Source organism: Pteronotus mesoamericanus, unplaced genomic scaffold (genome assembly GCF_021234165.1).
Source record: "Pteronotus mesoamericanus isolate MK-2021 breed Mesoamerican mustached bat unplaced genomic scaffold, CSHL_Meso_final contig_24, whole genome shotgun sequence".
Lineage (NCBI taxonomy): Eukaryota > Metazoa > Chordata > Mammalia > Chiroptera > Mormoopidae > Pteronotus > Pteronotus mesoamericanus.
In genome coordinates this window covers 7,267,397-7,293,187 of record NW_026555100.1, presented here as the reverse complement: position 1 = coordinate 7,293,187, position 25,791 = coordinate 7,267,397, and the positions used below count along the sequence as shown (strand labels likewise).

At 52.3% G+C, this 25,791-nt stretch overlaps 1 protein-coding gene across 2 annotated transcripts in view; it reads left to right on the top strand.

Moving 5' to 3' along the window:
- The window catches only part of CDH23 (cadherin related 23), a 363,213-nt gene that overhangs the window by 225,259 nt on the left and 112,163 nt on the right, over positions 1–25,791 (top strand). For both annotated transcript variants that reach the window (XM_054572651.1, XM_054572650.1), the window contains exons 14-20: positions 7,966–8,030; positions 12,024–12,261; positions 13,681–13,786; positions 16,421–16,548; positions 19,933–20,005; positions 21,567–21,683; positions 25,241–25,353. In XM_054572651.1, coding sequence (XP_054428626.1) covers positions 7,966–8,030; positions 12,024–12,261; positions 13,681–13,786; positions 16,421–16,548; positions 19,933–20,005; positions 21,567–21,683; positions 25,241–25,353 — 840 coding nt within the window. The remainder of the gene's footprint in view (positions 1–7,965; positions 8,031–12,023; positions 12,262–13,680; positions 13,787–16,420; positions 16,549–19,932; positions 20,006–21,566; positions 21,684–25,240; positions 25,354–25,791) is intronic.

The window sequence follows — 25,791 nt, the reverse complement described above, 5'->3', positions numbered from 1 at the left end:
AAGGACAGGACTTTCAAGCTGTAAATAAGGGTAGAGGGTGTTTAAAACCATGCAAGGGGAGGGCATCTGTCCCCAGGGAGGGGTCGGTGATATCAAAGGGCAGCCGTGTCCAGTGCGCCACAGTTCGGAGGGAGATATAGGAGAAGGCCAGAGCAAGTGGGACTTGAGATGGCGCATTTGCAAAGCCGTGATGAGGACAGCCGTGAGGTGCAGGGGTACACAGGCCAGCGTGCGGGCAAGGCAGCTCCCTGCAGGGGGGCCTCCGTCCAGGGCCAACGAAGGGAAGAGGGTGAGAGAATGACACTGAAGTTCGTTGTGAAAATGGGCATGGCCGGAGGGGCCTCTCAGGAAGGGACAAAGAGACAAGAGGACCTGACCAGCGTTGAAATGATGGGTCCCCTGGGAGTGGGCGTGAGCTATAGGGATGAGCATCAGAGGGTGGGGAGCTAGGCTGGCTGTGGAGCCCTGGCATGCAAGTTAAAGAGAGACCTACATCCAGGGAGTACTGGGTGAAGAACCTTGGGTGGGTTGGGAAAGGCACCCCCAGCCAGCCAGGGTGCCCTGGCCTTCAGCAGGCGACAGTCTCTCCCAGCCTAAGCCCTGAGCCACCTCCACACACCAAGGCCAAGTTTGGGGCAGGAATTGGGGCTTCCTTTGAGGGCTAAGGGCCTGCATCCTGGGTAGCCACAGCCAGAGACCCCTGCCTCCTGTGCTGTTGGACACGGCCAGCGTTGCTAGAGCGCAGCCTCTCTGGGCAGATTTGGAGAAGAGCCACTGTGGCAAGAAGGAGAAGACTGCCTCTGGGGACCCATCTGGCTTCTCCTGGATGAGGACAGTGACCTAGTACGAGCACCCCGGGGCCCATGGCTGAGCTCTCATGCTGGAGGAAGATGCCTCTACCCCGCCACCATCAACAGGGGAGCAGGGGAAGGGGGTGGCTAAGAGCGCCCTCTTGCAGTTGATGTGTTGAGTTCACATCCCAGCCCCATGGCTGTTTGACCTTGGGCAAGTTGATTGACCTCTCTGAGCCTCATTTTTCTCTATCTGTAAAATGGGGAGAATATTAGCATATAAGGCTGTTGGGAGGATGGAATGAAATAAAGCATGAGAAATGCTCAGCACAGCGTATGGCACATAGCACATGCTCAAAGGGAAATGGCAGGGGGCACCGTCGTACCCCTCCCCGCCTGGTAGTCAGGGGAGTTGATGGCATTTCTGACTCAGGCCTGGCCATTCTGGGGATTTGACTATTCCCCCACTGCAAGTTCACCTTGTCTTAACCTTTGGAATTTCCCCCCCGTGTGTATTTATTTTTTTTCCTTTTTGTCAGCAGAAGAAAATTACAGTTCTGCCGGCATTGTCCATCACAGAAATAAGCACTTGCGGATGCAATTATACAGGCCCAAATGAGGGAATTAGTTTTGCTGGTAATGCCAGCGTTGGGAAGAATCGGAGGAGATGCCTTATAAATCAGGCAGTGGGCAGCAGCCAGTCCTGGGCCCCTCTCCCAAGTACTGACACTGGGGATAGATGCTGACCTGCTGGCCCATCTTCTTGGGCTGCAGACGCTTCCACCAGCAAGGCTGACGCGAGGAGGCAGACACGTCTGAGCTCCCTCCAGGCCTCGGTACCTGTGCAAGGGCAGTTCTTACCAGTAGCTACCTGGGCATCTCAGTGTCCAGCCAGCGACGGGATGAGAGACCCAGATACACCTGACCAAGGAGAGCTCTTCTCCAGGACTAATCCCTCCGAAATAGCAACCCAGGCACCGCTAGCCCATTTTCTGCTTTATTTTTCTCACACCTCTGTGTTGTTTTCTTAACCACTGCCAGTCTGAAATTGTTATTTAGTTATTTCTACCACCTCCCCCCACCCCGCCCCATTGTCTGTCTCCCCTTTCCAATTGTAAGTCGCATTCCAGCAAGACCATTGTCATGCTTATGGCTGTGACTTCAGTGCCCGGCTCAGTAGCTGGCACACTGGAAAAGCTCAGAAAAATATTTACTGAATATATGACTCAGTGAGAGTCTGGTCCCTGTCTTCGTGACAGTTTTTTCCATGGTGTTCCACGGGCCCTCCAACTGCCCTCCAGCCCCACCCTGGCCTTCTCACCCACTCTGCCTGGGCCCCAGGGGCAACTGCATGGGCATTGAGTGAACCTCTGCTCTCTGCCTGCCTCCAGGGCTGGCCGGCTGGGGGCTTGGACGGGAGATCAGAGGTCGGGAGACTTGCTGGAAACGCTTCGTAAACCCCAGCCCACACCCTGGGCAGCCAGAGCAGCCCCACCCTGGCTGCTCCCTGCCCACTGCGGTGTCTGCCGACTGGGAGCATCAGACCCCAGAGGGAAGACCAGCTGGACAGTCAGTGGTTGACAACAGAAATCTCAGATTTTATTAAATTTGTCAGACTTTGAGCCCTGTGCCGGGCACAGCAGAAGATACAAAAAGGAGTTGGGTACAGGCTTCACTGGCAAGGGGAAGAAACGGGGCATACACAGCCGGCAGTTTGCAGTAATGGCGGGTCATGCTGCATGTTCCAGAAAAGGTACAGCGAGGAGCTCTCAGGTCAAGAACAGCGAGCGGTCAGGAGCTCCCTGAGGGAAGGGGCGTTTGGGGTGGGCCGGAGTTTGGACGGCAGCCACCGAATGAAGGGCGGGTGCAACAGCAATGAAAGAACAGGCTGGGCGTGTCAGGGGGAAGTGGGTACCAGACCACCCAGGCCAGCTGGGCCGTGCGGAGCCTGAGCGCCAGGTGCTGATCTGGAATTAATTCAGCGGCAGTGGGGAGCACTGAAGGTTTTGGAGCAGAGGAAGGTCCCTGTAGCCATTGGTTCTGACTTCTTGCCCTGGGCCTCGTAGGAGAGTCTTGGCGAGCAGTTAAAGATGCTCGCGTACACCTGTGCGTGAGATTCAGGCCCTGGGAGGACAGCGGCGGGGACAGAGGCACCGGGGTGGGGCCTGCAGCACAGTTGTGCTCGCCTGAACCTGGTTTGGCATTTCTTAGAGGAGTCGCCAGGTAAAAATGGGAGTCACCCAGCCTGGCAGCTGGCCGTCCCTGTCCCCCATCCCTGTAGCCATCTGGCTGCCCTGTGAGAGGCTAGAAGTCACCCTGCAGGGAGATGGACTACTCATTCCTAGAACTTGGCAGGAGGGAAGAGATGTTCATGACATGAGGATGACATTGGTCCTCCATGCATAGGCCTCTGGCCACTCCTCAAACCCTCCTTCCCAAAGGGGGCCTCAGGGGCCACGGTCTGGCTCTTGATTTGTCCATTGGTCTTTCAGTTGATCAGGCATAGAGCAAGTCTTGGGAAGGAGGCGAGGATAGTTTTCATTTTTTCCTTGCTTTTAGAGAGAGAGGAAGGGAGAGAGAGGAACACCAATTGGTTGCCTTCTGTACCTCTGGTGGCAGTGGGGGTGGGGAGCTCCGTACACACCCACGCCAGGATGGGGATCAACCCACAACCTAGGTATGTGCCCTGGCCAGGAATCAAACCTGAAACCTTCTTGGTGTAGGGGTGATGCTCCAACCAGCTGAGCCATACCAACCAGAGCAAGGAGGCTCTTTTTAAAAAGTCCCATGCCGCCCAGCGAGGGACATGGGGCAGGCTAGTCTGTCACTGGCCCCAACAGCGCCCTCTCCTGGGCCGGCTGGCATTGCAGAGCTGCTGAATGGTTTTAAACATAGCGATTTGGAGGCCGGCTCTGCCACTTACCAGTGGTGAGATCTTGGGCAAGTTACTTAATATCATGGGACCTCTGCGTTAAAAGCAAAGAGCAGGGGATACAAGAGTACCCTCCTCGTAGGGGTGTGGTCAAAATTGAACAATGTGTGTGTTAATAGCATCATGTAGGTGTGGATATAGCCAAGGTAGCTATAGATGAGAGAGATCAGGAGCTCGCCTGAGCTGCCTTTATGACCAGGGCCCCTGACCCTGCCCTGCCCACAAGGAACCACAGCTCAATGGGGCAAGAAACACCTCAGCTCACAGCTTCAGCTCAAAGCGCATTTGGGGCTGGGAATATTGCAGAGCCTGAACCCAGTCTTGGGGAGTCCAGGGAGACAGGAGTGAATAAGCCGGGCAGGGGGAGGAAGCAATCCTTGCAGATCCGGGCAGCTCCAGGCAGGTGCCGGAGCCAGTCAGGTTCAGCCTGGGTCAGAGGTGAGGCTGGAGCCTGCTGCAAGGGCTGGAGTTCAGGGCTGGAAATGCACGCAGAAGAAGAGGGGCTGTCCCCTGAGGACAGCAGGAAGCCCGGGAGGGCCGTCAGCAGGACTGCCAAGTGGTTGGATTTGCTGCCTCCTCCTGGGCACAGGGCCCTCACCCGGCCGCACCGCAGCCTGGCACTGGCCCGAGGGAGGCCCTCGGTGCTGGCTGCCCCCTCCGCGGCAGGGGCACAGGCGCAGCTTTTCATCTTATTATTCTGCTTCATGCATTTGAAAAATGAAAGTTCTCCCTCTCCCCTTCACCAGGCATACATATTTCATACGGTCATTAGACAGTGGCACTAAAGGACTCACAAATCTTCCCTGGTCAGCATCGGCGGCCTGGGCAGACAGTGAGAGGGCCCCAGGGAAAGGGGTCAGTGTGGGAGCCGCGGCAGTGCCAGGCCACCTGGGGAGAAGGTACGGAATGGGGGACGGGGGTAGAATAGCAGCGCCTCTGCCTGGAGAGAGAATGCAGTTCTATGTTGTCCCCAGGGGCTCAACACTTAATTTCCCTCAACCTCAGCTGCTCCAGGACCCAGGGGAAGGGTACTACATGGGGGGACCTCAGGGGTCCTTCCCACCCTGACAGTCCAAGTGCAATCCTGGGGGGCACCCAGGGTCTGGATGTGACTTTCAGGGGCAGGGAGCCCCCTTACAGTGTGCCCAGGCCCCTCCCTTTCTGCACAGGCCAGCCCTCTCTGTCTCCCCCGATCCCCTCTATGCTTCCTAGCCACTCTTCCCCCACCTTTTCCTGGTCCCCATCTCTTTGCCCCCTCTGCTCCATTCCATCTCTTTCCCTTTGAATCCTCTCTTCTCCTCGTCTTTGCCCCCATCTCTCCACCAACTCCTTTCTTTCCTCTCTACCACCCCCTTCTCACTAGTATGGATTCATTCACTGTCCGAGCGCGGGCGAAGCTCTGCTCTGGGCCAGGCATTGCCTGTGCTGCGAGCTGAGCCTGACCTCATCGCTCTCCCCAAACACTTTCATTTGACAAATGAGGATGCTGAGGCCCCAGGGGGTCGCTCTCTGGTCACCCAGTGACCCGGCCTGTTGACACTGCCTGGAACTAGGCTCTCTACAGCACACTGACCCCTTGCCGCAGGCTCGATGGCATCTGGTCAGCTCTTGCCCAGACCAAGCTGCAGTTATTATAGCCTAATAATGCCATACATGGTGGGGATTATACTTCAGTGGAATGAAAAGGAACCTCGGGACTCCCATGCCCTTCTCCTCTAGTCCTGGAAGAGGAAGTGAGAGCGGGCTTACTCTGAGGCGCTTTGGTCTCCTCTCCCTGGGATAACCAAGTGCCTCTGCTTCTGAGAGCAAGTTCCCAGTGTAGAAGCAACAACACATGGAGACTAAGAGCATGGTGAGGCGGCCCTGGGTTCAAATCCCAGCTCTGCCCCGCTTTTTAGCTGTGAAACCTGGGATGAGCCATTCGCCTACTCTGTGCCTCAGTGTCCCTGTCTGTAATAAAAAACACCTAGTAGGGGTGTTTTGAAGATAAAAGATAAGTGTAAGGTCCTCAATAAGCAGCAGTGTCAAGAGGAGTGGCTGAGAGCGCCAGGGGAGGGTCTGCCTAGGAGTCAGTCCTGGGTTCAAGGGTTGGTCACATGGCTCAGCATCTTCCCTTTTTGCATCCCCTGAGTGCCTGTGACGTCCTCGGAGCCTGGCCGGGGCAGTGGAGGGACCAAGGTCTGCACCCAGGCTCCTGGAACACAGACAGTGGGGACACTGAATGGAAACTGGGCACAAGGGGCAGTCCTTTCATAATATGTGTGTATCTAGTCATCTTGTTGCATACTTTAAATACATTGGAAATTGTCGATTATACCTCAACAAAGCTAAAATGATAATAGAGTAAACAGAAGAAGGTATTGAAATATTTTTAGCAGCTGAACTTGATCCCATTATGACCCTGCAGAGAAGCCCTGTGTATAAAACGGATGTAAGTGGACCCCACGGTCAGTCTGAGGCCTTGCCTCCCTGGTGTCTGGTGGCAGGCCACGGCTCGCCCAGCTCCAGGGCAGTGGCCTGACAAGGGAACAGAAGTCACAGTGCCTGGCACGGGGTGTGTGCTTAATAAGTACCTACTGAATGAACGAGTGAATTGTGTTATTTAGTCTACACTGTGGACCGTCCCATGCCAGGGACAATGTAGACACCGAGAGGTTCAGGGCACAAAAGCCCAACTGCTTCTAGAACTGCCCTCATCCTGGAGAAGAGAGGAGATAGAGGCGAGCCTCACTCAGGAGATCCGAAGGAAGGAGCCCCTGGCTAGAAGTGGGGATCCCAGCTTCCCCCTCTTCTGCTTGTAACCTGCTCATGACCTGGGGTGGTGACTAGATTACACTGGGCCTCACTGGAGCCTGGGCCTCAGTTTTGTGATCTGTAATATGGGCGGAAATGTCTGTTTTCCCCCTCATGCTGTAACAGTTGTGAGGATAAAATTAGATCATGATAAACACGGATGGTCTTTGGAAATGTAAAAGGTAGGATAGCACAGGCTGGCCATGGTCACCATCATTGCTGTTGTCATCAGCACTGGGCCCATCTCCCTCCAGTCTCTTGACTACAAGGGACGGGAAGCCAGCTTGGATCAGTCTGGATAATACAGGTTTTATTGGACTCAGACTACACTGAGCTGGGAAGGGAAGTCAGCTTCAGGACTCTAGAACTACCAGCTCTCAGCCCCTGTTTCTAGCTTCTTCTGGGGGCACCTTCATCACCCCACCCATTCAACAGCTCCCCGTTGACTCTGTCCCAGCTTGCCTGCTTCCAAGGGAAACTTTTACCCCCAGCAGCCATGAAAAGAATCCCAGAGAAGGATTCTGATAACCCCAGCTGCAGCCAGGGGCCACTCCCAGCCCAGTCCTGTGGTCGTGGGCAGAGCAGGCAGCTCCCGCTCGGACCACTTCTTTGGGCAGAAGATGCCAGAGAAGATGGGTAGAGTGGGCAGCAGGCTGTTTGCAGCAGAAGAGGTTGCCAGGCAAATGACAGCCTGCCCTGGGCATGCTATGGATTATTCCTGCGGTTCAAGAAGGGGGCACCAGAAATCTCTCTGAGGTGCCTCTTTCCCTGGGTAGCACATCTGACTTGGAGTCTTTGGAGACTTGGGGGAACTAACTGGGAGAACCCACCAGACGCTGAACCCACCCCTACCTTCATTTGTGATACGTCTTAAACTGACAGGTTGTGGCACCAAGCCTCTGAAGACCTGCAGAGAATAAGCCTGCCTGGCCTGACATGAGTCTGGGATAGGTGGTTTCACAAAGGGAGAGACTTAGGTAAAAGATTGAGCTTCTAGAATTGTGCTCTCTCATGTGCTAAATTTAAATTGCTACTTGTGACTGGTGGCAACTATATTGAACTTCATGGCTCTAGAAAACTTGGCCTATTCTGGCTGGTGTGGCTCAGTTGGTTGGAGCATCATCCCATGACTAAAGGTTTGCGGGTTCAATTCCCAGTCAGGACACATGCCCAGGTTGCAGGTTCAGTCCCCAGCCCGGGTGTGTATGGGAGGCAACCAATTGATATTTCTGTCTCACATGTATGTTTCTCTCTCTCCGTTCCTCACTCCCTTCCTCTTTCTCTCAAAGCAATTTTTTTTTTAAATGAGGATTAAGGGGGAGGGGAGAACCTTGGCCTGGGCCAGAGGAGTTGTGTGGGAGAACCACGGGCTTGCTGTGGACATTTCCTGGTGATATCAGGAACCTCAGCTGGGTCTGGCAGTAACGACTCCTTGTCTCCTCTTTGCAGGCTACGGACAATGACGTGGGCACCTTTGGGGAAGTCAACTACTTTTTCACCGATGACCCTGACAGGTGAGACCTGCCCCAGCTCCTTCACAGTGGATCAGGAAACTTCTCAGTACCTGGGGAGGGTGCTCTGCCCCCATGGCTAGAGTACTGGTCTGGGAGTAGGGGACCCAAGGGCACTGTGGCTGGTTTGGCCCTGATTGTGGTATAGTCTTGCTCAAGTCCTCTAAACTCTCTGGGGCATAGTGTCTCTGGTCCTCAAAAGACAGCATTTTAAAGCTTCGAAATGCTAATGGCAGCACATCAGCAGCAGAGCCAGCATTTTTGAAGCCCTTACCATGTGTCAGACTTTTTGCCAAGTAATTTATATGCATTATCAGATACAGTTTTCCAAACTAAATTCTAGAGGAGCTCAGTGCTAGGCACGTTCATCATCCTCACTTTACCGTTGAGGAAACTGCAGCCCAGAGAGACTAAGGCACTTGCTCAGAGTCACGCAGCTGGCTAAGCACACAGCATGTAGGGCTAGGCCTCTGCATGTGGTCTTCACCACCAGGATACACAGCCTCTAGCCATTGGTAGGTGGCATGCCTCCCCACCTGCCCTATGCCACATGCCAGCCTTGCCCTTTCACCTACCATGGTTCTGGGCCATCTCTTCTCTTGTCTTTAGTTGAACTGAGCTCAGGAGAAGCCATCTCATTTTTAACACGTTCAAAAGCCAAGTTGAATTCAGAGGGCAGGTCTGCTTCTAAAGCTGAAGTGTCTCATGTATCTAGAAGCCCAACAAGATGAGTATGGCACTGGCAGTCTGTGTAAGTGACTAGGAAGAAACAGGTTATTAAGTGCATTCTGGCCATCGTGTGCCACTATGTGAGGGGGCCTCAGAATGGGAGGAAGGGGCTCGCAGTGGGACAGATGCACAGGGCACCCCAGCTCCTCGGAATCTGTGTTCACGTGGCCTTGTCCTGCTCACCTTGGGTTTCCTCAGCTCTTTCCATCATCTGGGATGGGGCGCTCTGGTCGTGGAGCCAGGATCTCCCAGACCTGGTGGCCGGCAGGGCACACAGATGTCAACCGACAACTCAGGAGGGGCACCTGAGGGGATGTTGAAAGGAGGCAGGTAGAGAAACCTTGCTCCTCCCCAGAAGACACTTGTCAGGCTGAGTCCCTCAAGTAGAAGACGAGGGGTAACTCCTGAGAGAGGGCCAACCACACCTCCCCTTGCCGGATGCTTTGCTGCCTGTTTAAAACATTTTGGTGCTAAACCATCTGGATGGCAGAATTTTTTTTATTGCTTAGATATGTGTGTGCGTTTCACTGAAATATAATTGCCATAAACATTATACAAGTGGGGACCCAGGCTCCTTGTAGTACAGGCTTCCCCCACTAGGTGAGTGTTCTCAGAACGCTCCCGCCTCAGGGTAGTTGTGAGTGGCTGCGTTCGGCTTCCGGGAGATTGTTCTGAAGACTCTTTCAGTGCGTTTGCTCATTTCAAAATGGGTGATTTACCAGCGCACCTATCCATATTTGCTCAGCATTCAGCAGTTTTTGACAAAAAATGGCATGACTCCGATGCTCCATCCTCCCTATTCACTCAATCTGGCCCCAAGCGACTTTTTTTTTGTTTCCTCGGATGAAAGGGAGATGTTTTGCATATGTGGAAGAGGTAAAACAAAAGAGCAGAGGCACTGAAGGCATCAAAATCGATTAAGTCATAAAGTGTTTTGAACAATGGAAAAACATCTCGATGGATATATTCACCAAATGGAGAGAACTTTGAAGGTGACTGAAGTTTAAACACGTAAGAATAAATACACAATTTTTTATAAATAAATTCCAGTTTTTGGGGGTCCCCTCGTATTTGTTTCAAGCACAAGGCATAATGATTTGATACTTGTATATATTGGGAAATGATCACCACAAAAAGTCTGGTTCACATTCGTCTTAAGAACTGTTAAGATCTACCCTCTTAGCAACTTTTGAATATGCAGCGCATATTACTCACTATAGTCAACTTGCTGTACAATACAGCCCCATGACTTAGCTATTGTGTAACTGGAAGTGTGTGCCTTTTGATATTGGTCCAGTTTTATTTTTCTCCATGTGGCTGTCCAGTTTTCCCAACACCATGTCTTGCATATTCTTGGCTCCTTTGTCTTAAATTAGTTGACCACATATGCCTGGATTTATTTCTGGACTCTGTTCTGTTCCATTGATCTACATGTCTGTTTTTATGCCAAGACCATATAGCTTTGTAATGTGGTTTGAACTCTCTTTGTTGTTCTTTCTCAAGATTGCGTTAGTTATTTGGGGTCTTTCATGGTTCCGTACAAATTATAGGATTATTTGTTCTATTTCTGTGAAACATGCCATTGGAATTTTGACAGGAATTGCATTGAATCCATAGGCTGCTCTGGGTAGCGGGGACATTTTAACTATGAATTCTTCCAGTCTGTGAGCACAGAGTGTCTTTCCGTTTCTTTGTGTCATCTTCAATGACTTTCATCTGTATCTTGGAGTTTTCAGTGTACAGATCTTTTACTTCTTTGGTTAAATTTATTCCTGGGTATTTTTTTTATGCAATTGTAAATGGGATCATTTTCTTAATGTCTCTTCTTGACAGTTCATTATTAGTGTATAGAAATACAAAAGATTTTTTTTACCACTTCTCAGCCTTTTGGCTAAGTTCAAGTGTAGAAATGCAAAAGATTTTTATATATTGATTTTGTGTACTGCAACTTTACTAAATTTATTTATTAATTCTAATAGTTTTTGGTAGAATCTTTTGTGTTTTCTATATATAGTATTACATCCTCTGCAATTAGTGACAGTTTTACTTCTTCCTTTCGGATTTGAATGCTTTTTTCCCCCCTTGCCTAATTGCTGTGGCTAGGACTTCCAATAAATAGTAAGTTGTATAAAAGTGATGAGAGTAGACACCTTTGTCTTGTTTCTGATCTTAGAGGAAAAGGTTTTAGCTTTTCACCATTAAGTATGATGTTAGTTGAGAGCTTGTCATTTATGGCTTTCATTATATAGAGTTACATTCCTCTATACCCAGTTTGTTGAGAGTTTTTCTCATAAAATGATGTTGAATTTTGTCAAATGCTTCTTCTGCATCTATTGAGATGATCATATGATTTTTATCCCTTAATGTTTTATCCTGTTAATGTGTATCACATTGATTTGTAGGTACTGAAGCATTCTTGCATCTCTGAAATAAATCCTACGTGATCATGGTGTATGATCCTTTTAATATATTGTTGAATTTAGTTTGCTAATATTTTGTTGAAGATGTTGATATCTGTGTTCGTTAGGAATAGTAACCTGTAATTTTTTTTTGCTTGTAGTGTCCTTGTCTGGTTTTGGTATCAGGGTAATGCTGGCCTCATAAAATGAGCTTGTAAGTGTTCCCTCCTATTCTGAGTCTGGAAGGGTTTGAGAAGGATTGGTATTAATTCTTTGAATGTTTGGTAGAATTTACCAGTGAAGCTGTCTTGTCCTGGACTTCTGTTTGTTGGGAGGTTTGTGATTATTGATTCGATTTTGTTAGTAGTTATTTGTTTCGATTTTCCGTCTCTTCTTGATCCAGTCTTGCTAGGTTTTATGTGTCTAGGAATTTATCCATTTCTTCAGGTTGTCCAATTTGTTGGCATATAATTGTATCTGTGTGGTATCAGTTACAACAATCCCTGACCATCACAGTTGTCCAACATCTAACTGTTCAGTAGGCAGAAACTCCTGTTCACAGCAAAAGAGGATCATTCTTCCTGAGTTTCCTCTTTGAGTAAATCAGCCTGCCCCTGTCCTTTCAGAACCTGACCACTTTACCTCCTCTCTGGTCCTGATTCCTGACCACCACCTCCCACCTGACCCCCAGTTAGAAGTAGATGCTTTTCCCATTAAGGGCAAGTGAAAAAGAAGGCAGATGTCAGACTTCGTTTATTTGTGTCTGTTTATCACTGTGGGCAAGGACAGGCTGATAAATGTAGTCCCTGTCTACAAGCTGCTTTACACCAGGGCATTTCTTTCTCTGCCTTCTCCTTGCCTGACACAGGTTCTCTCTGGACAAGGACACAGGACTTATCATGCTGATTGCCAAACTGGACTATGAGCTCATCCAGCGCTGGACCTTGACAGTCATCGCCCGGGATGGGGGTGGTGAGGAGACTACAGGCCGGGTCAGGATCAATGTGTTGGACGTCAACGACAACGTGCCCACCTTCCAGAAGGATGCCTACGTGGGTGCCCTGAGAGAGAATGAGCCTTCTGTCACACAGCTGGTGCGGCTCCGGGTAAGGTGCCAGGCTCTCCTTCATCTTGCTGTTTAAATGCCTGTACCACCGAAGGCAGCCTGCAGCCAGTCATCTTACCCTTCTCTCTAATCTTCTTCTTGACTATTCCCTTGGGAAGCCACTACAAGAGCCACTAACCTCCCATCCACAAAGAGGTCTGCCCAGATTTGGGGGCACATTCTTGGTCTGTATGAGGCTTCCTCAGAGCATCACCTCATGTCCTTAGTTACCAAGTGCAGCTAGCGTCTGTCTCAGCTTAAATTTCAGGTCACTGTTCAGCAAAAGGACACCCTCCTCATCTTTGGCGACTGCTGAGCAGTTTCTTTTGTTAGGGACCTCCATCCAAGCCCTTTAGGATCAGGCATGGCTGTAGCTGGCAGGAACTGGACACCAGGGGAACAACCCACTCGCAAGAGGAACAGGCGGGAGGTGGGCAGGACCTGGAAGGCACGGTGCATTAGCAGAGTAATAGAGACAGGACCAGAGCTCAGGTCTCTGCCCTCCAAGCGTCCCCCTGAGTTCCCACCACGCTCCAGTGACATCTGACCATGAGACTTCTCAGTGTCCTCACGCCCCTTCCTCACTCTGTCCACCCACAGTGACTGCCCCCAGAGCCTCAATTTAGAACTTGTTTCTGAAGCAAAGGTGGAGGAGGTGGGCAAGGGGGCGCACAGAAGGGAGGGCCACATGCCCACCCAACGCTGGCCATGGATTCCCCATAGGTCCCTACTCCCTTCTCCCTGCTCGGCTCCTATTATACCCCAGGTGGGGAGCCATCCCTTAGGCTCTGCAGTCAAACATCTGGGAAGAAAAGCTACTTAATGCAGCAGCCATACCAGAGGACAGTCAAGAGGAAGACAGATCTGACCCCATTCCAAGTCTTCTTCCCTCCGAGTATTCATGCAACACGCATTTATTAGATACCTACTGGGTGGCAAACACCATGCTGGACTGTCGGTATGCAGCTGCAATTAAGAAACACGAGGTTCCTGCTTGCATGGAGCAAACAGTCTGAGTGAGACAGGCAGAAATTAAACAAGAAGTTGGGGGGGAACAGGGAGGGTGCAGAGCACAGGGCCCTAATCTAGTCTAGAGGTCAGGGAAAGCCTCTGTGGGTGGGATGTGCAAGCTGGGACTAAAGGGGCTGGGAGATGCTCATGCCACCACTGGGGGAGGCCTGGCCTTTTCCGCTTCTCCCTCGGCCTCCAGCCTGCCGTCCAGATTCCCCAGGGTAGCACCACACCCCAAAATGAGAGGTGTCTGCTGGGAGCCAAACAGCAGCCTCCAGTTGAAAGGCAAGGAGGGTCTGGATCACCCCAAAAGGGGGCGCTGAGAGGAGCCAGTCCTCCCTCCCACCCATCTCCTTCTGGTCCCAGCCACTGAGGGCTCACAGGGCCCTGTCCATCCTCTTCCTTCCAGGCAACAGATGAAGACTCTCCTCCCAACAACCTGATTACATACAGCATCGTCTATGCCTCCGCCTTTGGCAGCTACTTCGACATCAGCGTGTATGAGGGCTATGGAGGTAGGTGGGGGGTTGGCAGGCAGGAGCGGGATTGCACACCCACCTTTCTAAGGAGGGGGCCCTTCTGTGTCCCAGACACCCTGGAGCACTCGAGAAGTTTCCCCACAGCTCCTGTTGTCTGGAGCAGCACATGGCACAGGGTTGCTCTTCCCTAGGATCAAGATCTACAAGGGGCCCCCCCAAAAATGGAATTATCTCCTGGAGGGCAGGCCCCTTGCAGTACAGGCTTCCCCCACCAGCTGAGTATTCTAGGAATCCTCTGTGTCGGTGTGCCAGCTGGAGTTGTGAGAGGCTGCGTTTGGCTTCAGTCAATTTTTTTTTTTGAAGACTCTTTCCATGTGTTTTCCCGTTTCATGGTGGGTGATTTACAAACACACCTGCCCACGCCACGCTGAGTGTTCAGCAGTTTCTAACCAAAAATGGCATTGCCCCCACGCCCCACCTTCCCTGTTCACCCAATCTCGCCTGAAGTGAAATTTTTTTGCTTTGTTTCCCATGATGAGAAAAGTCCTCAAAGGGAAATATTTTGCCCATATGGAAGAGGTGAAAGAAAAAACAGCAGAAGCACTAAAAAGCATCAAAATCAGCAAGCTCAAAAACTGTTTGGAGCAATGGAAAAAAAATGTCTCGATAGGTATATTCATCAAATGGAGAGTACTTTGAAGTTTAAACATGTAAAAATAAATACACAATTTTTCATAATTAAATTCCTGGTTTTTTTGGGGTCCCCCCTCATATGTCTCAGATCAGCCAGATCTTTCTCTGGTCTTAGGCCAATGGCCAGCCAGGCATCTGATGTTCCCACAACCTCATGGATCTGCATTTCTTACCTAGGCTACCTGGACAGATCTGCGGGGCGGAGTCTTGTTAGCCAAGCTTCCCCATCCTCTGGGCCTGCTACTGCCACCTCCCGCCCTTCCCAGGCCTTGGCCTTTCCGTGCTTGGCCCAAGAACAGTTCTGCACTTTGGGCCCTGCCCTGCTGTCAGTCCTGATTCCTAGAGCCTGTGAAGAGAATAGCAGCAGCAACCTCAAGCTCCAAGTTCCCACCTTTTTTTTTTTTTTTTTTTTTTCCCAGATGAAGCAACTAGGGCTCAGAGACAGAGAGCAACAGCCCCAGGTCACACGGCAAAGCAGTTCAGGGAGGCCCTTGTGATTTCGCTCTTGGTTGTCTCTCCAGCCTTGTCTTTCAGCACTTCCCCGCCCACCCCCAGAATCCAGCATCTCTGAACCCCTCGCCACCCTCTCCTGTTACAGTGGCCACGTCCACATCTCCGCAGAGTCCATTCCTTTTGCCCTGCCTCCCTTTAACCTCTGGCTAGCTTTAAGGGCTCATCGGGACACCTCCTCTTCTGGGAAACTTCCCTAATGCTTGGAGAGCTGTGCCAGGTGCCCCCAAGGCAGAAGGGACGCACATTGGATGACTCTGAATCCAGTGCTCACTCCTCCTCCCGCCCTACAGTTGTATCAGAGAAATGCAATCTCAGAAATTATAGTCCTGGCTCCAGATGCTGCAGCCTGATGTTCTCTATCAAATCTTCCCCCTTAAAAAATGTAACAGGTTCACTTCTCTGCCCACTCTCACACCTCACCTTCCTCTCAAGCTAGAAGGACCTCCCTTAGGTTTTATTTTACTAAAGCAATAATTTGATTTCTGTTTTCCAAATAGAAAGTAGCAATTTAATATTGTTGCAGTGCCTTTGCAGACTACCCATGCTCCCACTCCCAAGCCAACGTGCCTTCCCATCCAAAATTGTGAAGCAGTGGCTTAGCACAAAAGGGTTCTCGCGGTGAGAATTCAGGCTGTTGCGGGGGTGGGGATGTTTGAGAGCCAAAGCAGCTGTCTTAGCTCTGTGCCCCCACCCCCCAGCCCCAGATCCTGCCTCTCCACTTCTGTCTGCCTTTGGCGTTAGGGGTCTTCACCCACCTTCTAGCAGAGTTCTACTGAGGGTCAAATCTGCAACGCCATACCCTGAGTGTCCTCCCTCGGAGGGGTCTGAACAGCGCCCAGAGTGGCATGAAGGCTCTGGAGCCTGGCATGAAGGCCGGGGAGACCGAGGAGGGAGCGGCCTCTATACTCCACTGTCTGGCCCGCCCCCTGGCAACCCCAACACTGGGCAATAAGGGGCGAGCTGCTTATCGCGAAGATATCAGAAACAGTAACAGGGACAGGATTAGAGAGCCTGGGGCAGGGCCCTTGTCCTCACACTGATGGGGAGTATGAGGTGAGTGGGTGAGACAGACAAGTAGGAATGACGCCTATTAGGGAAGAGCTTGGGCTCTGGATTCAGACAAACCTGGGCTCAAATTCTGGCTCTATTACGTTCCTGGCTGTGTATCTTTGGGTAAGTTACTAAACCTCTCTGACCTTGGTTTCTTCATCTGTAAAGCAGGGCTTACCTTATCACCAGAGTAGTTACATCTGGCTGATTCAGCACGGGGCCTGGCTCACATCAGGCAGGCAGTAGACTCAAGAAAGATCATGAGGCTCAGGAGTTCAGAGGCAGGAGGAGAAAGCAAGGCAGAGCTCGCCGGTCATGCCAGCCGTTCCCTCTCTGCCCCAAGGGAAGCCCCAGCTGGGTAGGCATCTAAAGTCTGCTTACAGGGACCCTGGGGCCCTGTCCCTGTCATTTCAGTGATCAGCGTGAGCCGCCCTCTGGATTATGAACAGATACCCAATGGACTGATTTATCTGACAGTCATGGCCAAGGATGCTGGCAACCCGCCTCTGAACAGCACTGTCCCTGTCACCATTGAGGTGTTTGTAAGTACCCAGGGGTGCTGCCTTGCCTTTCCAGGGTAAGGGGCAGTAAGTGCTTCACAGGGTGTCAGGGGCGCTGCGGGATCCCTGTGTACCCAGATGCTTGGCTGTCCCCGCAGCTCACAGGCTTCCTAAAGGCTGTCTTGGCAAATCCTGCCAGCTTGGCCAGGGGAAGTCCAGCATCCTGGCATGTACGAAGAGCCTGACTTTCCTGCTCTAAATTCATTCAAGAGCCTCAGGACACCGTCTTGGGGGCACAAGAGCAGGGAGGAAAAGTCATGGGGTTCCTCCCTTTATAGCCACATTCTGTGAAGTTCAAGGGAATTCCTGGAAGGCCATCTTCTCTCCTGTCTCTCTCTCCCCTCCTCTCCCTCTTTCTTTGTCACTTCCTTTTTCTACTCCTCTGAAGATCTAAAGGAGCCTGAAGCCAAACCACAACTTGTCTGACATGAATATCACACACGCCTTAGTGCTTTCCGCGTCTGAAACAATCCGTCTCAGAATGTATCTCCACACTGGCTCGTTGGCTCTGTGCGGCTCCCCCAGCGATCCCAGGATGAGATGGTGGTGACAACAGGCCTTTCCCCCGGAGACCCTCTAACACTGCACACGCGCAAGCATAACACCCCCATTCCATAAAGGCTGCTGCCTGCAGGAGGTGAACACATGTTGATGGGAGAGCTAGCACATTACCGATTCCAGGAGAATTAGATCAGATTGTCAGGTTAAGAGATACGCTGTGATTTGACATATGCTCAGGAAAACATCTCACCCAGAGCAGGCGTGCTCGATGACCCTCCTGCCCCAGCCGGCTTTGCCAACGGCACCTGGCGCTGCCCTACACCCAGGTTCAACAAGCCTCGTCCTCGCAACCTGAGGCTAAGGCTCCAGGGCCGGCTGCCGAGTGGAAAGTTCCTCGTCTAGGCAGGGGACCCTACTGGACTGCGGAATAGGATGGGGCTGGCAGTGATGGAAAAGTGGAGGGTAGGCACATGGGTGTAGGATTCAGGGGCAGCATGGGAGGGTGAGGCGGTGCAGAACCTGATCTAGCAGAGGGAAGGCCAGAGAGCCTGGGCCTTGTATCTGGCAGTCAGGCCTCAGGGAGTGGCGGGGGATGACGGAGAGGCCAGATCCACAGAAGCCTGGACACCTGCCTGCCTGCGGCCTGCAGCCTCCCACCTTGGAACGGCCCGGGATTATACCAGAGAAGTAGAATGCATTCCCTGCCAGTCATAACCACGTCCTGGTACTCTTTTATAAAATGTATTTTTCAATCACAGTTGACATGCAATATTATATAAATTTCAGGTGTACAACATAGAAATTAGTAATCTCTGTTAGGGTGTCCAAACTTTTGGTGTCTCTGGGCCACAATGGAAGAAGAAAAGTTGTCTTGGGCCACACAGTAAACACACAAACACTAATGAAAACCGATGGGCAAAAAAAAAAAAAGAAAAAAAAAGGTTTTAAGTAAATTTATGATTTTGTGTTGGGCCACATGTGGCTTGTACGCCACGCGTGGGACACCCCAGCAGACATTTATATAACTTAGGAAGTGATCACCTCAATAAGTGACAGCGTACATAGTCACTACAATATTATTGACTATATTCCCTCGAACCTGTCCTGAGGGTCAGAAGGGGCTCTTCACTCTCCTTCCAGGTCTTCTCTGGCCCCCTTGCAGGAGGAGTGTCTGGCCACAGAGACGGGTGCCACTGTGGCTGAGTGAGCATTGTCTCTCGAGCAGGACTTTAGGACAGTGTAGTCACTTGTGTCTAAGGACTGTGCTTGAAAAGGTCACCGCCTTTGTGTTGATTTTGCACGTGGGTGATTTCTAAGTAGCTGTCACTTGTCCAAGCTGCCTCCTCCCTCACCAAGCAGTTGATGGCAGCACTTACTGGACAGGGTGGGGGTGGGGAGAGTCAGAGCAAAGCGACAGGGTTCTGGGAGGAGGAGGGGTGTGCGAGACGGGCCAGGTGATTCCTTTTCATCCACTGCTTGTTGGTTTTTAATAAAGAAGTCAAACTCGGTTTGTAGATTTCCCATTAGGGGACAATAAGCTTTTGTAGAGGGAGCCGCTGAATTAGAACTAATAGCGAATGCAGCGCCAGGATCCGGGGAAATATCACCGCTAATAAGTTTCTGCCTCATGCTCTGTCACTGACATTCTCGGTGTCGTTTCATGCAGCCAAGCAGAAGGCTTAAATAGACACACATATGAGGCACTTGTGCCACGCCAGGGGGATACCCAGGCATGCTGCTGGGGCCTTGGATACCTGGCGAGCCCTCCCGCAGCCAGTTCGCCGGGACTGGGGAGAGGGACAGGTCAGCATCAGCCAGTGTGCAGCCCAGGGCCAGGGACCAGGTTGGGAAGGAAGAGTGTTCCTTTCCTGGAACTCGCAGTCCCAGCAGAGTGGGATTCTCTGATGTCCCAAGGAGTGGCCTGCCAGATATCATGCCTGCCTCCCTTTCATGTTTGTTCAGCTAGAAGTGGCTCCAGCAAAAGGGGTTTACGTCAGGAGTCCTCCTCTTGGAGCTCCAGTTCCGGGGTAAATGAGGCCCTTGGAGCCTGCATTTGTGCTGGGCTTGTGAGTAAAGGGGAGAAGGATCTGAGTCAGGGGGGCCAGCGAGGCTTCCTCCAAGAGGGGAACCGGGATGAATTCCTGTTGAGCGATTGCAAAAGGCACTGGGTGAGGATGAGAGTCTTGAAGGGCAGGAAAGTCTCCCCTGATAGTGGGAGGAGATGGGTGTGGAGGAGCAAGAGGAGACAAAGGCTGTGCCTGGGCCCACCCCTGCTGGGTCAGCACCTCAGCCAGCACCAGCCCCTGGCCCACTCTCCCTGACCTCGCCTGTGTATATGCAGTGGGGTCGGGAATTGAGGCCTGGAAACCACCTCACCCTCAACCTGCATACGTCATCATCTTCTGGCATGGGCTGCTCTTCTCCCTTCATTTCTAGGTGGGTTCCTAGAACCTTCCACCATCATCTTGGCAGAGCTGGGGGAGAAGGTATAAGTGGACATACCCATCGTGGGGGCTGGCGAGCTAAAAGTGGGAGAACTGGAATAAGCTCAAGGCTCAGCTGGAAGGCCGACTGGAGGGCCAGGGAGCTGTAGGCGGTTCCAACTGCTGTCTTTTTTCCTCCATTTCCCTAGTCCTTACCATCCCTTCCTGCCCCCCCACCATGTTTCCCCAAGGCCTTGAACTATAGCCTAGCCAGAGGGGGCACCTGGCTCCCACATAACACCCCGCCTGGCTCTGGCCATACGGCGAGGCGGGAGCGCCTCGGTGTCGGCCATTCCCAGCCTCCATCTGAGGCCAGCACAGGACAGCTGACCAGTCCCCCACTGCCTCCCTGGCGCCTGCAACCTGCCTGTCTTCTTTCCAGGATGAGAATGACAACCCTCCCACCTTCAGCAAGCCTGCCTACTTCGTCTCTGTGGTGGAGAACATCATGGCAGGTACGGGCCCAGGCAGGGGAGGGCGCGAGGGCAGGAAATCAGCGGGCGGGGCACCGACAGTGTGCAGACCTGATGTCGCACACGGGTCTGGGAAGGCAGGGACCCTGCCTGCCTGTTCCTCATGGCCAGTGAGGGGAGCCTTTGGACGTGTCCAGTTATCTGCCACTCCCTGGTTACTCACCGAGCACCTACTGTGTGTAGATGCTCTACTAGGTACTTGGTCTCTGCTGCACTGTAGCTATAGTCTAGCAGGGAAAACAATAATGACTGATGATTAATTCAACAACCTTGGTTAATCAAGAGTATGCAGAGAGTTCTGCGATTACGATGCTGTGAGGCAGGTCCCATATGCCATGAGAGCCAAAGGGATGACCTTGGAGCATGGCATATGATCCAACATGAGGACTCGGGGCTCGGCTTGCAGACCCCAGGCCACGGGCTGCTCATGCAGGATCCAGGCTGGCAGCTTCACCATTTCATCCAGAGTGGACATTCTGTAAGGAAAATGTCAGGAATTGCTGTAGCCGCTAGAGGAATTGGGGACAGCTGGAAGAGTCAGGGTCAGCTAGAGTCAGGGGACAGCTGGAGGAGTCGGGGACAGCTGGAGGAATCAGGGACAGCTGCAGTCAGGACAACTGAAGTCGGGGACAGCTGGAGGAATCAGGGACAGCTGGAGGAATCAGGGACAGCTGGAGGAGTCAGTGACAGCTGGAGGAATCGGGAACAGCTGGTGGAATCAGGGACAGCTGGAGGAGTCAGGTACACCAGGCAGGTGACCTTCCTTGGCACCACAGACTTCTACAGAGAGTCTCCCACTACCTCCGCAGTGTCTGATGATTTGCTGAGTGGGTGCCAGCTGTGCTCAGCCCACCCTTCCCCGTCCCAGTCTCAGGCATCCCCTGGAGAATATCACTGCTGAAGCGGCCCCTGCATTTCTACCATCCTAGAGACTCTGCCAAGGAGAAGCCTTCGTCTTAGCACTTAATCCTCTTCAGAGCTGAATGAGCTTGGATAAAGTGGTGTGCCAGGGCCCACGTATCTGTCCTCCTGCTAAGGGCAGAACTGAGAATCAAATCAGAGGCCCCACAGCTACCCGGAAGGGGTCAGAATGACCTCCCTGTCCCATAGCGACCTGCCTGGGTGTAGCGACTCTAGAGACCCAAACACTGAACCCCCTCACCACGCTACGAGAACTGGCATTTGGGTGGCGGGAGGGTGCTGAAAGCCCCGGCCGGCTCAGCTGCAGGACGAGCTGCTCTCAGGGTCTGGCCAGGGCAGCTGGAAAGGCAGGATCCCACAGAGAAAGAAATGGAAGTGAGAGCTTCAACTGGACTTTAAATAGAAAATAAAACCCCTTATAAAATCCCCTTGTGAACAAGATGAGACCAAAATTGAATATAATAAAGATAGAATAATTTAGTATGGAGCTTCATTTCTTTTTAATTCCAAGTCAAAGTTGGTCAGTCTGAGTGTATTTAATATGGCAGCGGAGGGGGGGGAGAGGCAGTGGTGAGCAGCAGGTGCCGCACACACCCCTCCCCCACCCCTTGTCTCCCGGAAGGAGCCACGGTGCTGTTCCTTAACGCCACGGACCTGGACCGCTCCCGGGAGTACGGCCAGGAGTCCATCATCTACTCCCTGGAGGGCTCCTCCCGGTTTCGGATCAGCGCCCGCTCAGGTGAGCCCCCCCGCACCCGCCGCCCCGTCGTCTGCACCTCAGCCTGACTCTTGCGCCCAGCGCAGGACCTGCCTCTGGGTCAGGGCGTCCTCCCTTTCACAGAAACCCATGTTTTGGGGCACACCAGCTTCGAGCGCCTGGTGTCATCCCTGAAGTATTCATTTGAGTCAAATTACTGATCTTACCAAAAAAAAATCACAACATGAATTTACCCACTAAAGAATGTCTTTCAATGGTGACAAGCCCCGTGATGTTTAAAATGTGTTCCATTTTACATGCCATACTTCAGGGACACCTTTCTTCAAGCCTCAGTGTCCCCTCCCTCATTCTTGAGTCCTGATTCCTCTTCCTAACAGTGTGTGCACCTCGGTTTCCCCACCTAAAAATGATGATGATCATAGGAGGGCTATTGTATGAATTCAGTGAGTCATTATAGGGAACAGTCCTAAAGTAGTCCCTCACACAGTGAGAACTACCAAAATTAGGTTATTACCATTATTCTTTTGTTCTCTTCACCCAGGGGCCCATATTCCTGGCTCTCTGCTCAAAACCACGTAACTCTCTTCTTCATTGACCTATATGTCGCCCTTCACCTGTCCCTCCTCCTTGAAGCTGGGAGGGAAGGGGAGCAGAAAAAAAGCAGTAAGAGGCCCCAGGCTTTGTATCTAGGAGCTGGGGAGGAATATGAGGCCCCCGGACGTTCATTCATATATTCATTCAGATATCAGTGGATATCTGCCTGCGCTAGGCACTGGGGCACAGGATGGAACAAAACATGGCCCTGCCCTCACATGGTCCTGAGGCAGCTTAGTGGGCATACACTAAACAAGCAAACCCCGAAATCCCAGTGGCTCAACACGGTAGAAATTCTAAGTCCACAGCAGTCTAGTGCCATGTTCAGTGGGCAGCCTTCCACGTGGTGATTCTGGGATCCAGGTTCCTTCCATGTTGTGGCGTCAAGGTCACTTTCTCTTCTCAGGGAAAAGAGAGCCTGGAATATTGTGTAAGGAGATGTTTATGGGACAAACCCAGAGGTGACATGCATCACTTGTGCCCGCACCCTATTGGCCAGAACCAGGCAATGACCCTGCCTAGATGCAAGGAAGGCTGGGGAACGCAGTCCCTGGCCTGGCAGCCACTTGGCAGCAATCTTTCTGGCCTGGGAAGGGAGCAGGATTCTTAGGTGAACACGGCCATCTCTGCCAGAGGTGGTCAGGGGCCAGCGGGGCACTAAGTCTTCTGTCATCCCTGCCTTCCTGGTCGAAGTCTGCCTTCAGTCTCCTTGATCCCCTTTTCCTGGGAGCTTGGCCATGCTGATGTGTGCAAAGGCTGAACACCGGAGGGCCATCCTGAGCCCCTCTCTCCACCTCGGACAAAACAAAGGCCTCCGTCCCGGCTCGCAGGCGCACCCACCCTCGGCGAGCCCCCATTCGCGGGGGGCTCTGAGGAGTAGCGGTAGCATTAACCAAGTGCTCGACACGGCTGTAAGAGCTCCGGCGAGCATCACCCCACGTCACTTTCTTCACCGCCCTGTGAGGCAGGTGCTAGCATTGTCCCCATTTTCCAGATGAGGAAACCGAGGCACAGGAGAGGGTAAGTAACTTGACTGAGGGTTCACTCAAGAGCCTGAGCTTCTGACCCCAGAGGCCAGACTTTAACTGCTTTGTTGTAGAAAGCCCTGTCAGAGCTTCACGCTGCCACCCAGGTGCCACAGCAGGCAGGCTGACCTTTCACCACCCTAGTCAGGGACCCCGTCTCCACCCCAGGGCCTTTAGTAATGACACAGACATTTTCTTGCCTCTCCTTTAGCTCCGAAGGCGTAAGCATTTTCCTCCTAGCTCTTTGGTCAAATTAGCCAAGCCCACTTCACAAAGGTGGCCTTAATTGGATCTAATTTCCCAGACAAGAAGAGCCATCTATCATGCCGACAAGTTCATGTTTAAAACTTTTTAGAGATTAATTTCTCCCTCGCCCTGCCAATTAATTGACACCACCCCGCCAGGGATCACATCTAGGTGGGCAGACCTTTGCCAGTCTTTCACTCCAGGCCTTAGCACCTTCGCTGCCCCATCCCCCGCCCCCAGCTCCCTTTCCAGCCCTGCACAGGCCGGAGGACAGGCCAGCATGGAAGGGAGGGCGATGTGACGGTGGAAGAGGTCCCAGCAACCATGTGGCGCAGCTCCCTTGTTTCATGATAGAATAAACCAGGCACAGGGAAGTTGAGCAACTTGCCCTAGGTCACACGGCTCAGGCTGTGGGGATAAAAAGATGGAGAGCACATGGTCCCTGCCCCTGGAGAACTCTCACAGAAGGAAACGAGCATCTCCTGAGGGTTGCAAACTTCACCTATAGTTATTTAATCCTCACCACAGCTTGGATTCAAAGGCATTCTCATCTTCATCGTACAGATGAGAAAACTGAGGCTCAGAGAAATTAACTAACTTTCCGAAGACCAAGCATCTGGAAGGGGCCATAATCAGAATTCAGATCTGGGTTTCACTGTCCTCAAAGCGTAGGCACCGCCCCATGGCCCGTGTGAGATGGCACGTGGCCCTGCTACCACCCTGTGCTAGAGCCAGCTGGTACTGGCTCGCACCTGCTGCGACCGCCAGCGTGTGCACCTTTTCCCACTTCCATGTTCAGTGCTGTCAAGCTGGTAGTTTAAAATAGGCGCTGCTGGGAGTGTTTACACCATGGAAATTGGCAAATGCCTTTTTTTTGCCCTTCGGGGGAGCTGGGTATCAGGTAGTTATCAGCTCAGCACTACAAGGGTGACTGCCATATTTTTGTTAGACCAAACTCCAAAGAAAAGCCCAAAACAGCCCGACAAAAGTTGTGGTCAATTTTAAATGTTTCTCTTTACTAGAATAACTAGTTTTTTTTAACTTTAAGGGAATATAATTATGTTACAGGTAATTAAGAAAATTACTTTATAACTATTCTCAATGCACCATAAGTTGTACTGATCAGTGACGAGTCACAAGCTGGAACGTGTGTGAAACACTGGGCGTGCCCCCGCCCTGTGGCTGTGCGTCTGTGGCTACGGGAGTGAGCAGTGCCCCGCGCTGGCCTAAGCTCTCCATGACCACTAAGTTACCCCCCAACAGCCAGATGAGGTAGGTCCTATTACTGGTCCCTGTGGACTAGATGAGGAAACCGAGGCACACAGACTTTAAGTGGCTGGTTCCAAGTGATAAAGCCAGTAAGATAATATCAAAAGCATAACTGAGAAAGGTCCTTGGTGTCTGAGCTTGAAGCTGAATGGCCCTTCTGCCCTGTTTTCCAGCCGCTAACCCCGTAACTGGCCTCAATCTTCCCACATTTGAAATTACCCCCTCACCGTGGCATCATATTGCCCGGCTCTGAGGTTCCAGTTCCCAAGGCAAAGGTGCTGTCCCCTCTCCCTTCGCCCCAACACCCATGCACACACACGCACACAGCCAGATCATTTGACCTTACAGGCGTCTCTCTTTCGTACCATTTCCCTCTCTCCCCTCCTTCCCCGCTCTCTCCCTGGGCCACCCGGACCCTCTCCCACACACCCCTCTCTTCTGCAGGTGAAATCACCACCACCTCCCTGCTCGACCGTGAGATCAAGGCTGAGTACATCCTCATCGTACGAGCAGTGGACGGGGGCGTGGGCCACAACCAGAAAACTGGCATCGCCACTGTGAGTGCCCACCCTCCCACCTCCCCCGCTCCTCACCTGCCCGTCAGGCAGCTGCTCCCCAGCTCCCCAGCTCCCCTTCAGGCTGCACCTCTAGGCCTGCAGGCCCTTCGTCCTGAGGCACAGCAGGCATTCTGGGAGTGGGGTGAGGGTGGCAGCTGCCAACTCGCTGCCAGCCAAGCTCAGCCCTGGGGCCACAGCAGCCGTGGGAAGGAAGGCATTCCCATCTGGGCTGTGGGGGCACTTGGAGGAGCAAGTATGTTCTCCTCTGCCCCGCAAAAGCCAGCTGGTCAGGCAGGAGACCCACAGACCCCTCCCCAAGGCCTCCTACAGGAGCAGGTATTGCTGCCAGGAAGAGAGGCTCAGAGCTGGAAGCAGGTCCGCTGGAGGGCCCCTGGGGCTTGTCACCACCCCACCCCTACCCCTTGCGGTACAGAGAAA